Raw genomic sequence first — 12,860 nt, 5'->3', positions numbered from 1 at the left:
TATCTAGTCGGGAGTGGTGCTGACTGAAAACAGATGATTTGGAGCGATTCGCGCGCCATCTGTTGGTCATTCTAAGGACTTATTGAACTACCCTCGTAACAAGCAGAGAGGCTATCTCAATAGAGTAGCCGACACTCAAGGGTGTTTTGTTAAGTTTTTGGATTAAAATTTAGAAGTAGATTTTTTTTAATTTCATAGCTAACAGCCTAAAATATAATAATTCGGAATCTACGGGTTTCGATGACTTCAGATATCTAACTTTTTTTTTGTAATGCTTAAAATTGGAATTATTAGAACGTTTCTCGTAAGTGGAATGAGATACGCCAAAAAAGACAACATTTTTGAATTCAACTAGAAAATTGTATATCAGTATATAAGTTATAATTATAAATAAGTATAATGAGAAAATTCATCAATTAAAAAAAAGCGTTAATAATTTGAAGAGTAATTTGAAAAGGGAGAGCGGATTAGCCACGACCAATTACTGTAAATAACTCTGCCCGCCCGGTACGTGACGAATACAAAAGGAACATTATATTACCGTCGCACCACACTTAAAACGACCACTAAAAGGAACTTGAAAAGGACGCAAATCTCTCAAACTATCTCCGAGACTATTATTTTTCAAATCGACTTTGTTTATAGACTCAAATGGGCCAAGCTATTTCGCTAAAGAAAACTCAAAGATTTCTTTCGGTAGGGCAACCTCACATGTGCACACGAAAATACGTGTATACAAAAAAAGTCAAAGAATTAAAAGTCAAAAATGAAAAATATTCCATTCATCCGCCGTGCACACAGGATAGCCAAAGAAGGTGATTTCGACTCTAACCGTTGATCACGCTTAGAATACTCCGGACGATGCGGAACGTGTGTAGCAATCTTGCCTTCTGAATTGGATGTAGCGAATTTCGAGCTCCCAGCTTTTCTAAGATATGTATGCACCTCCCATGAACTTTTCCAGTGAAGGAGATCACGACCGGTTGGTTGGTGACCTTTTTCAGTATCTCGGAGCCTAACGTTACTTGTAAGGGGAACGCTTATGTATATTATGCTAATGTTTTGATAGGCCTGAAGTTCGAGACGTCTGACAGACGGTTTCACACTAAATTTTATTTTATTTTTTTAATATTTATTTTTTCTAACTCTTTTTTTGCATAGTAATGTAGGGGAAGGTTAAAAAACCACATTCTCACTTTCGGTTTTTCCAATTTTGCCTAAAAAAAAAATGAGTGAAAAATCAAATTTTTGCCTACAAATGTTCACTTTCTATTTAAAAAATTCATTTTACTGCTTTTTTAGATATTAATTTCGACTCACATCATTCACGAGGTGTAAAGAAAAAGCCAAAAATTACTGATCCATTATCAAAGAAGTGTACAACTCGACCAAACGTACCCCTTCAATCGTGTCAGTGGACTTATAAGGTCCATTTTCGAATCGAATTAATAAAATTGGACACTTTTAAATATCATATTTTTAACGACATTTTTGAGAGGAAAGATAATAAAAAATAAAAATCGTACGTCCGGAGGTCGGTCAAATATGACCAAACGTTGCCCTGAAATCATGTCAATGTACATGTACTGTCCATTTTAGAATAGAAATAATCAAATGTGACATTTTTAAATATCAGATTTTTAAAGCTATTTTCTAGAAGAATGAAAAAAAAAAAGAAAAGCAAAAATTGTATGTCCCGACGTGGGTGAAATTCGACCAAATGTTGCCCTGATATCGTATCAATGCACATGTACGTTCCACTTTCAAATAGAATTGATAGAATGTGACGTTTTTAAATATTATATTTTTAAAGCTACTGTCTAGAAAAAAAAGAAGAACAAAATTTAAAATCCTATGTCCGGAAGTGGTTCAAATCTAACCAAACGTGCAAACGTAAAGCAATTAGACGGTTTCACACTAAATAATTTTTTTTTTAAACATTTCATTTTTTTCCACTTTTGTTGAAAAATAATGTAGGGAAAGGTTTAAAAAGAACACAGTCACACTTTCGGGTTTTCCAATTTTGCCAAAAAAAATGAGAGAAAAATCAAATTTTTTCCTACAAATGTTAATTTTCTGTTTAAAAAAATATATTTTACTGTTTTTTTCAATACTAATTTTGGCACACCGCATTCACGAGATGTGAAGACAAAGTTAAAAATTAATCTTCTATTATCAAAAAAGTATCCAATTCGACAAAACGTGCCCCTACAATCGTATTAATGCCCTTATAAGGCCCATTTTGACATTGAATTAATCAAATGTGACATTTTAAAATATTTTAATTATTTAATAATTTAATAAATAATTAATTTTAATGTAAATATTTTTGTTTATTTTCATTTTGCAATCTTACCAAATTGAAACGTATTGCTTTAAAATTTTAAAAACTATTTTTTAAAATTTTAGGAAATTATTAGTTATGTTTAAAAACCTTTTTCAATTTTCTCAAAGTTCATTATTCAAAATAAAAAAATATTTAAAATTGTCACACAAATTTGAGAAAAATTCTTTTTTTTTAATCTTGTCAGACATTCCAAAACCTATTAATTTCTGAAAATTATTTTAATTTTTTCTGCATTTTTTATTTATTCTGCAAAATGAAAAAAAAGTTGCTTTAAAATCTTTCCAATTCTTCTTTGACTATTTTGAAAATCTTCTAAAATCTTTTCAAATAATCTTTTTCAATTAATTTTTCGAAATAAGAAATTACATTAATTTTTGTAGGAACCTGAAAATATGCCTTTCATTTTCATGAAACTTTACAAAATTCTGTAAAAAATCTTCACAAGTTTGAATTATTTTTGAATCACTTCAAAACTTTTGAATACCTTTTAAACTTACTGAATATTTTTCAAAAATTCTGTTATATGGCAAAATTGCAAAATCTTGCTTCAAATCTTTCACACTTTTTACAGATTTTTGGAAATAATTCCAAATATTTTGTGATCTTTTTTCGATTCTCGCTTAAAATTCCTTACAAAACAATAATTTAAAAATCCCCAATAATTGCAGAAATTTTTTTCACCCCCTGACAAAATTTAGTTTACATACAAAATTTGTAAATAAAACCGAAACCATTTCTTCTCAGATCTTTCATAATTATTAAAATGCTTTTATATCGTTTATTCTTGGTCTTCGTGTGTTCTCTGAGCTCACTTTTATAACCTGTTTTTATACTGAAGCGATAATTTATTGAAATGATTTGAAAAAAATAGAATATCACCATTAGACAAATCCAAAGTGTCATTCTCACAATAATTACATAAATAAACCGTTTTCTTGATTTTTTTTAAACAGTTTGTAATGGCTCAACATGAGAAAAGTCATATAAACTCTCGCTTACAGGAGACTGGTCACATCTCGAACCCCGTTTCCAGCTCCCCCTTTAATGAAATACGTCTTAGCAACTGGTCACCTACATAATTCTATATTTTCTTAAGGATATTCAATCAAAAAATAAAATTTTCATTTCTTTTAAGTTTAAAAAAAATGAAATTTGAAGTCCTCTCGAAAATGTCTTTAAAAAATTTTAAAGTATCCGATTTTATTAATTAGATTCGCAAATGGACCGTAAGTGTGCATTGACACGATTTCAGGGCAACATTTGGTCGAATTTGACAGACCTGCGGGCATACGATTTTTTATTTTATTTTTTATTATCTTTCCTCTCAAAAATTTCTTCAAGAATATGATATTTGAAAGTGTCCGATGTTATTAATTCGATTCGAAAATAGACATTATAAGTCCATTGACACGATTGGATGGGCACGTTTGGTCGAATTGGACACTTTTTTGATAATGGATCAGTAATTTTTGGCTTTGTCTTTACACCTCGTGAATGATGTGAGTCGAAATTATTATCTAAAAAAGCAGTAAAATAAATTTTTTTAAATAGAAAATGAACATTTGTAGGGAAAAATTTGATTTTGCTCTAATTTTTTAGGCAAAATTAGAAATACCGAAAATTTCTTTAAAAATGTGATATTTAAAAGTTTTCGATTTTATTAATTTGATTCGCAAATGGACCGTTAGTGTGCATTGCCACGATTCCAGGGCAAGGCATGGTCAGATTTGACCGACCTCCGGACATACGATTTTTTATTTTATTTTGGTAATTCCTCGCCTTGATTACCCTGCCCTGGATTGCAATAAAATATTCTTCCTCTGCGGAAAGGGGTTTTGTCGCATTAACTAGAGATTTGAAGCAAGCCTATACACGCAAGGCAGATCTAATCTTCAGGGGTGTTGTTAGTGCAGCTGTTTACATCACCATTAAGCAACTAGCTACTCAGCGTTGACATGTCCGATGTTCTGGAAATCAACGCCTGCCTGTTTTAAGGAGCTATACAGGTCAAGTCTACAGATTTAGTCGTAGAGTGAGATTTTAGTCCTAGTTTAGAAATGTTCGCGCAATTGCGTAACCTCATGTAGTTTTGCATGCGAAACATTAAGATCGCTATTTGCACGTGGCTTACATTGACAACCAACAGAAGTTTTCCTGAACTCCCGACGATTAATTACTTGAGTTCCTTAAGCATTGAGGTTGAGTTTCAACTCACCCACGTCTTGAATATGAACGACATAAAGGTTTATGAAAGCTCAGAGTCAAAACAAAACAGTTTTCTTAACATCTTATTGCAGATTTTCTATCATATCAGGATGTACCTGAGTTCGAACAAATTCAGAAAACTGAATATTTCCCGTGAAGCATTTTTGCTCTCTACAGTTGAAAAGGCCCTTGATACTGTTTTAACAACTCGCCTTAGTCTGATTCTGGTCTCTGGTCTCACTGTAAAGAAGATCACAAAGGACAAACATCTCACTCTACGACTACATCTGTGTTGTTGACCTGTATAGCCCCTTAAAACTTGCAGCTTTTGATTTCCAGAACATCAGACATATCAACGCTGAATAGCTAGTTGCTTAGTGGCAATGTTAACAGCTGCACAAGCAACGCCCCTAAAGATCAGATCTTCCTTGCGAGGATAGTGATGCTTCCAACTTCTGGTTAAGGCATCAAAAACCCTTTACGGGGACGCAAGAATAATGATATAATGATTTTGCTGGAATATTTCGCCAACAAATTTCCCCGAACACTAGTTTACTTGGGTGATTCCAACCTTACTTCAAATATGGTCCATTTAAATTACTACAGAATAAACACCATCTTCTTTATCGGAACAGGACTAGTCGGGCGGACCAAACAGTCAGAGAAAATAGTACAGATGTCTTGTGGTTAGATAAAGGTTCACAAAACATGACACAATGGTGCACAAGCATGACTGCGATAATTTAATTTTTGGCTTTGGTGTTTTAAATTTTTTGTATACATGTTTGTCAGGTTGTATTTGTCTCTAGCCGTTCTATGTAAATAAAATAAATATTTCTAATCTTTGATGACAGTCCTTGGTATGGAAACTAGCGTTTGCGAGAAGGATATATACCTATAAATGGGCTCTTCAGTCTAAATGTTGGATCTCTAGGACTCTCTAGGATTAATGTTTGGAGCCCTATAAACGAGCTGTCTATTATGACCTATAAACCTATAAACAAACTCTTACGGATAAATGTTGGACGCCTATCAACGGAATAAACAGGATCAATGTTGGATCGCTATTAGGCTCACCAGTGTGTTGTCGTGTCCCTGGATACGGGCTCTCGAGTGTGTATTCTCGTGAATTATGACGAATGAGCAAGCACAATATAGAGTTCTGAAACAAAGCCTGACCCCAACGAATCTGCCAATCACTTGCCACGTTTCAAGACCGTGTCTAGTAGTGAAGTATCAGGTCATGAGTACTTGTGGGTGAAAGGTGGACCAACATAATAATTATAGACGCTGCGCATGCAAAATTGAAAAACGTTCATTTATTTGCATCAGAACGTAAAACAAAAGTAAAGTAATTATAAAATAATCATCAATAAAATCATTTTCTAAATTAAAATATCATTTTTATCAATTCGTCAAGTTTAAAATCGACATTTTTGGGTTCTATTTCGATATAATAGACCCCAGAAGCTCAAAAATATGTTTTAAAGACAAATTTTCTTATATATATATATGTGTTACTTGCTGGCAGAAAATCGTCGTGTATAGTTGACTTGACATATAAGTAGACCAGATGCTTGACCATTATCTGGCCATTTCCTCGCCCCAAGGTGATTCACAATAATCTTAACTCTTTTTTTTGTCATCGGCAAGTCCGGGAGAGACACATTTTTCGTCTGCCAAAAAAGTACTATTGTCATTCCTTCTCGCAGTCGCTCTCTTTAATCGTCGCAGTTGCGCTGACAGGAAAATGAGCCTCAGATTAAGATAGTGAATCACTTCATCCCGATTCGTAGATATTCTTAAACTGATTTTTCATGGGCGAAGGATCTCTTCCACGCTGCAAGTTAGTATCGGAAACAATTGTTTTTTCGAAATTGGTACACGTACCAGTTTTGCTGTTATTTTACTAATCTCCTCTTGAACTCGAAACCTTTATGTAAGATCTGACTTTTTTTGGGTTATAGTTGTTAGTAGTCTGGTGTCTGAGTTCTATGCTCATCATCATGGCACACGCGGCCGCAGTGCGATATACAAGAGTCTGCACCTGCGGCATGCTGATATCCTGCTGCAAGAACACAGACAGTATCTCGGTGTTCGGCTGCGAGCCTAATAACTGTCGACCAAGAGACCATAGCCCTGCTCGCTAATAGCATCCCTTATCACGGGTATAAGAAACTCCGCTTCCAGCGCATCTTAAGGGTACACCACAGGTGCTGCTAGTTGTTGCTGCATCTGTTTTTCGACTTCATTATTTTGACCTCGGATATAAGATGGCACCGCCTAATGGATCGCAATTGATCAGCAAGGTGTTTCGTCACTCTATGTCCCAGATAGGCATGAAAACCAACGAAAAACCATGTTTTTTGCCCCTGGCAGGTCCTTCCCTCACTTTTGTCCGAAAGTAACACCTGATTACATATCCTCCGTTTCTAAAGGTGGTCTTGGTTTACTGTATTCATTTCCGAGAAATTCAGAACTAATTTTTGGCGAAAGGTCATCCCGCCAAGAGAAGTTGTGATCGCTCCCGTCTTGTATTAAAATTGGAAGCGCATCAACTACTCATCATGATGGGCCTGAAAGTTGATGCGCTTTTGTGGCATTCCTGTGGCAGTATTTGCCTGGGACTCCCAACCGAAACATTATTCTCTGAAAGTGCAGCTGAAATTTTGAGGCTCACCACTTCTTGCCGATGTTTTAGCACGACAGTCGCCCTCCTGGTATATCATGGGTGCACCAATCATCTTCGGTAAGCGACTAACGTCTGTATAGTTTTCGTAACTTCTCCATGAATATGTGGGTTTTTCGTTTCTCGCCTTAGTTTCTTTCCTATTTCTAATTTGCCTGTCTGACATGGGAAACCCTGTCAGTAGCATTGCTACAGCCAACATAGATGTCAAGTTCACGAGAGGAAAGCTCAAGCCCTACCGCAACTCCGATCTGAGAACACCCCAGTAGGTTTATGTTTATTTAAATAACTTGTAAGCTCAAGAAGGTACAATCATTGTCACCCACTCCTACTCCTTCTATCCTAGAAGATAAGTAAGAGCGGGAAAACGCAAGATCTTCCATGGAAAGGTTACCTGATCTCCTAAGTACTGAGGGGTTGTATGAGCATATTCCGGGTGCATATGTCCAAACGTTTATGTAACCTCTGCATGCATGCTCTTCGCGCTGGTGAGCTTCCTTGACAACTGGTAAGCATGCCCCTCCTGAGTTATTCAGATCATCTAAAACAATATTCTCGCGTTAATATGGGTCCATTGCCTCTATCCGAAGATAGTCTATTGTGAGTGGCACTGCGTGATACTGGTGACGAACCCGCAAAATTCATTGCTTTATGGAGATAGCCCAGTGCAACGTGGCTGACTGCAGGATCTAGAGAATTCGCGCAATGGTATTTCCATATCTCTATGCCTATAACCTTTGGTAGAGTCATTTTTCTATGTGAGAAGTTGTAGGCTCTGGAATCTACGATCGCGGTTGCTGAAAGTATCTAATCCGAATGCAACCGAGACGTGTAGATTATTTGCTTTTGCTCCTTCTATACTTGAAGTAAAGCAAGAGCGGCAAATTTACGTGAGAGACTTCGTACAGCATTGTTCCTTGGGGCCCGATCTCTAGGCGCGGATGAGCTTACGGGGAAGGCGGCGCAGTTGGAGTTGATGGTTTCACCTTTGTCTACTTTCTTAGAGCTATCAATTTTTGTTTTATATTATGAGGAACAGTGTTGACGTACTAGAGTGAGTGATCCCAGAAGCAAATCCTTTCTTCTCGGGCTCGCGATGGACTGATCCGGACGCTAGCAAGACAGGATTTTGTTGAGTTGGCTAAGAAATTAAGCTTTCATTTCTCCAAGATAGCCGATTATGAGAATTACAAGATGGAGCCTATGTACAGTCTGCTCGGGTCGAGAAGAAGTTCTTGATATTCTTTCTCCTTTGCCGTGATATTATCATCGGTTGGTGTCGAGAATTTAATTACGTAAATTATCTTCGTCTCTAGATCTTGGAGGAGGACAATATTAGGATTTGTAGCAGTGATACGTTGGGTGGTAGAGAATTGAAAAATTCCGCTAGATCTTATACTAGTTCTTCTTCACAGCGAACTCGAGTTCCCCTTGGGCGTAGTCGAAGACTTAAATTAGATTAACACTGTAATAGAATGGGATACCGAGATCCTCTGCGGCCCTGTTTGCGGTACGGTATAGAAACGCCGCAGCATTGGCGACTTCACGTTGATGTACGAATCGAATAAAGGAATCTGTGCTATTTAGACCTAAGCAGTTTGTAGCTAGAACCGTTCTTCGATGAAGATAGTAGAAGCTCAGCAAACCTCTACCTCTTTATTTCTAGGGAGGTATCTAAGAGGTACGGAAGATTTAGGATACTGACTTTGATGGATCATTATTATCTTGCGTGAATTTCGGTCAAGTTTCTTTAACTCATCGATATTTCATTTTACCACAACAAACGTATAGAACAGTACAGGAGCGGCCAGAATATTAAAATCTTTTGTTATAGTTGGATTTATATTATTTTTTAACGCATTTTTGTAATGCGTTCAAGTGATCTGATAAGAGCAGTGTGGCTAATATAACATATTGGTCAAAGTCTGGTTTCGAACCCAGTATTCATGGACTGGGTTGCAGTCAAGTGCATGGGGTGGGCACCTGCAACTTAATATGGGATCCGAACCACCCTAATAGCAGTAAAGTTGAATAGAAAAATTTCTAGAAGTGGACTCAGGGATTAATCTTTGCACCACTAACGTGAAGTCCAAGCGCCTAATTTAATGTCTCTGGTCTAAGATGGTTACAGCTCAATGTGTCGAAGTGGTTTTTTGTATAGTTAAATTTTTATTTTTTTGAATAGTCTGCACCGGGCAGCCCGGTATATATCATCAGTCATGGATGAATTCTTGTAATGCAATCAAGTGAACTGATAAGAGCAACGTGCCTAATTTTACATATGGGGTAAAATCTGGTTTTCACCCCTTCATTCACGGACTGCGTTGCAGCCGAGTGCACGATGGGAGGTGCATCTACGAGGGATTGTCTCTTTAGAGAATTCAGTTAAAATACCACTTCAAACAATTAATAATTGTTGGAGCAAAATTGTAATTAGAAATATATGGAATAAAAATCAAGCCCTAGGTAGCGCCTTAAGAGACTGGTTTTGCAAAATTAGGCTTTGTAAACCACTCGGAAATTCTCGTTTTTACAATCAAATGGACAATCACTTTTTTAAATTCGTCAATCCTAAATGAAATCTTTTAGTCACAATATGACGATTATTCTCTTATATGTTGAGAGTCGCACACATTTTTTATATTTAACCCACTGGATAAAATGAAGATATAGATATTCAAATTCACTCTCGTATAGTCACATGGTTGACAACAATACAACCAGGAACGTAACATTCATACGTTACTAAGGCAGCTCTGCCGTGATTTGCAAGAGCACCGTTAATTGCATTTTGGATAAGTCCCTTGAGCCGCCTACCGTTAACTGCTTTAGGTGACTTATCCGATTTGCAGTTAACGGTATTCCTCCAAATCACGGCAGAGCTGCTTCCCACGAAAAAATAGTGTTAGGATTTTGTAGTGTAACTCGTCTTCTAATAATCCTAGTATTTAAAAGAAAATATGTTAAACTATATGCATCTTCATTTCCTCTTACAGAAATAAGTTCGCAAAAAGGCCAGGTCAACCATGACCGAGCAACATCTCCTCCACCAGTTCCTTTTTCTATGCAGAGGTTAGATACAGACGGAAAATACACATTTCCTGCCGATGCAAAACTTCTATATCGTGAAGATAGACGTCGACGTAAACCCAAGTATTTCCCTATACCAGCAAACAAGGAATTTAAAGTACTAGCTAGTGATTTTTTTGAAGCCTTTGGATTTTGGCTAGTAAATGAAAAGCATCCACAAGGTGTTTTTAAAACAATATATACGAAATCTGATGTACTGGGGGCAATAAAAATGACACACATCCATACCGTTAGACCCCTTCTGCCGAATGAAATCACCTACTTGAATTACGGTAAATGAAATGGTCAACTACTGTTATAACACTGCATTACCTAAAAATATTCATATACTTTTCACGAAATATCGTAGTAATGTTAGATCTAGAAAAACTAAAAAAGTGCCATATGCCGGTAACGACAAGTTGATTGAGATGCATAGATTGGCATTAAGAAAAACGGACATTTCAATGCCTTTCAATGCGTACAATTGCATTTTTGTCCAAAAAGTAATTAAATCACATTGACTGTCATTGGTTCTATTCAATATTTTTTCAGCAGAATTAAATGGCATTGACACGGTTCGATACATTGTCGTGAAAGGCATTGCATGGCATACAATTTGGCAGTTCGCCGAGTATCATTAAATGGCATTAAATGGCGTAAACTCATAGGCATCACAAGCAAATCAATGTAATGCATTTGAGTTTATGCACGATGAAAATGATTGGAACGAAACGAGTTTTATACAGTTTAGAGCATTTAATGGCATTTCGGACAAAAATGCAATTTGCACGCATTTAAAGGCATTGAAATGTCCATATTTTTAATGACAGTTTATGCATTCCAGTCAACTCCTTCTTACCTGGATGTTAAACTGCCCATAAACTAACAAAATATGGTTTTATGGTCCAACCCAAATTTTCTGAAGGTGTTTGTACACACTAAATTTAAGACTGTCACAATTTAAATGCTTAAATTAATGAAGCAACTTTTTATTTAAATGCAGTTCTTTTTTCTGACGAGAAATATGCTTTAACATCTGAATCAGTCAATATTGATGATTAAATAAATCAGTTACTTAGAATTACTGATTTAGCTGTTATAATCTTTTAAAAATGAATCAGTCAATTAAATTTGAATTTAAATAATTAATAATAATATAATATAAAATTATGTATTATAATTCGTGTTGAAATTCGCCTCCAGAATTAAAAAAAATGAACATGGTTCCATTTTTGTAGATTTTATCAACCATTGTATATCTTAAATTAAATTTGAGACTGCTTTCAACACATAGCACACTATTAAATGCGAATTAAGTTAATAGAACCCAATAAGAAAATCTAATAAATTATTTTTTAAATTTAGTCAGTTTTGGTTAAGAACTCATCATTTTTTCATCACAATTCTATTTTTTGGTCTAAATTTTGATACGTTCATAAAAATTAAAAAATTTGTTTGAAATCGTCTTGTTGTTTCAAAATTCATCTTTTTGTTCAAAAGTTTTAAACTATTTTGGTTAAAAATAGGACTGATCAGGGAAACTTAAATTTTTAGTCAAAAATTTATATTTTCGGTATACAAAATTCAAATGTATTGTAAAAATTTTATATTTTTTGCTTTGAAATGGTGTTGTTGGTGTTGTTGAAATATATTATCCTTTACTGTGTCTTGAGGGCAGTCTTCTAAAAAGATGATGCGATTTCACGCATGCGCACGCGCACGCGCATACGCGTAACTTCTTTTTCGTTAAGAGTAAGCCCCATATTAACCGTTAAACTGATCTTTCTACTTGTTAAAGTAGAGTCGCTTATCGTTCAAACGATTTTCTTGTTAAATGACTTGCACTTTAACCGTTGAAGGATTTGTTTACAAACCTAATTCTCAAACGATGGGACTTTAACCGTAAAAGTATTCCTTTATTGTTTGGAGTAAATTTCTGAGTGTAGCAGCTATACCAAACGAGTAGTGGCGCTGCCCTACTAGCACCCTAACGGATGAATTAGGTGCGCTGTGGGAAAGGCGGGTAAATTTATTTTAATATTGAATTACGTTTATTCAAAATGTTATGAAACAATGTTACTTTTTGCTGAACCGGACATGGAAAATATGTCATAGACAAGATAAGATGACAAGTATTATTATTCAAACATTAAAGGCATTTAATTAATAATTTAGCCAATACGGGTCTTTTGAAAGTCCGGAAATGGTAGAATATTTCGAAAATAATGCGTTGTAAAAGAATGGTCTGATTTCCTTTTTCGGGATTTACGAGACACAACTCATCTTTTTCGAATGAGGATCCCTATTTTTTATTGTAGATTCGTATTTAGCATCATTTTGTTTGTTTATATAGGGTACCGTGGATCATTCATGAGTCTGGGTTTTGGTTTTATGACGGAAAATGTACAAACTCTATCCCTGCCCTATTCAAAAGTCAAGCGCGCTGCCTTAAGGTGGTTTTAGCGTGACTCAGTGAGTCATATGAGAGTGTAAAAAAGTATTTTTGATTTACATGGAATCTTTTGTGTTTGAAAATCCGAAAATTAA

At 35.4% G+C, this 12,860-nt stretch overlaps 1 protein-coding gene across 1 annotated transcript in view; it reads left to right on the top strand.

Annotated features, from left to right (window-relative positions):
- The window catches only part of LOC117176181, a 40,359-nt gene that overhangs the window by 10,990 nt on the left and 16,509 nt on the right, over window positions 1–12,860 (top strand). Inside the window, exon 2 of the mRNA XM_033366282.1 lies at window positions 10,238–10,603. Within this exon, the coding sequence (XP_033222173.1) occupies window positions 10,238–10,603 (366 nt within the window). The remainder of the gene's footprint in view (window positions 1–10,237; window positions 10,604–12,860) is intronic.

The sequence above is a fragment of the Belonocnema kinseyi genome, chromosome 1, assembly GCF_010883055.1.
Source record: "Belonocnema kinseyi isolate 2016_QV_RU_SX_M_011 chromosome 1, B_treatae_v1, whole genome shotgun sequence".
NCBI lineage: Eukaryota > Metazoa > Arthropoda > Insecta > Hymenoptera > Cynipidae > Belonocnema > Belonocnema kinseyi.
The sequence above is the reverse complement of the archived record's forward strand: the minus strand, read 5'-3'. Positions and strand labels throughout refer to the sequence as shown.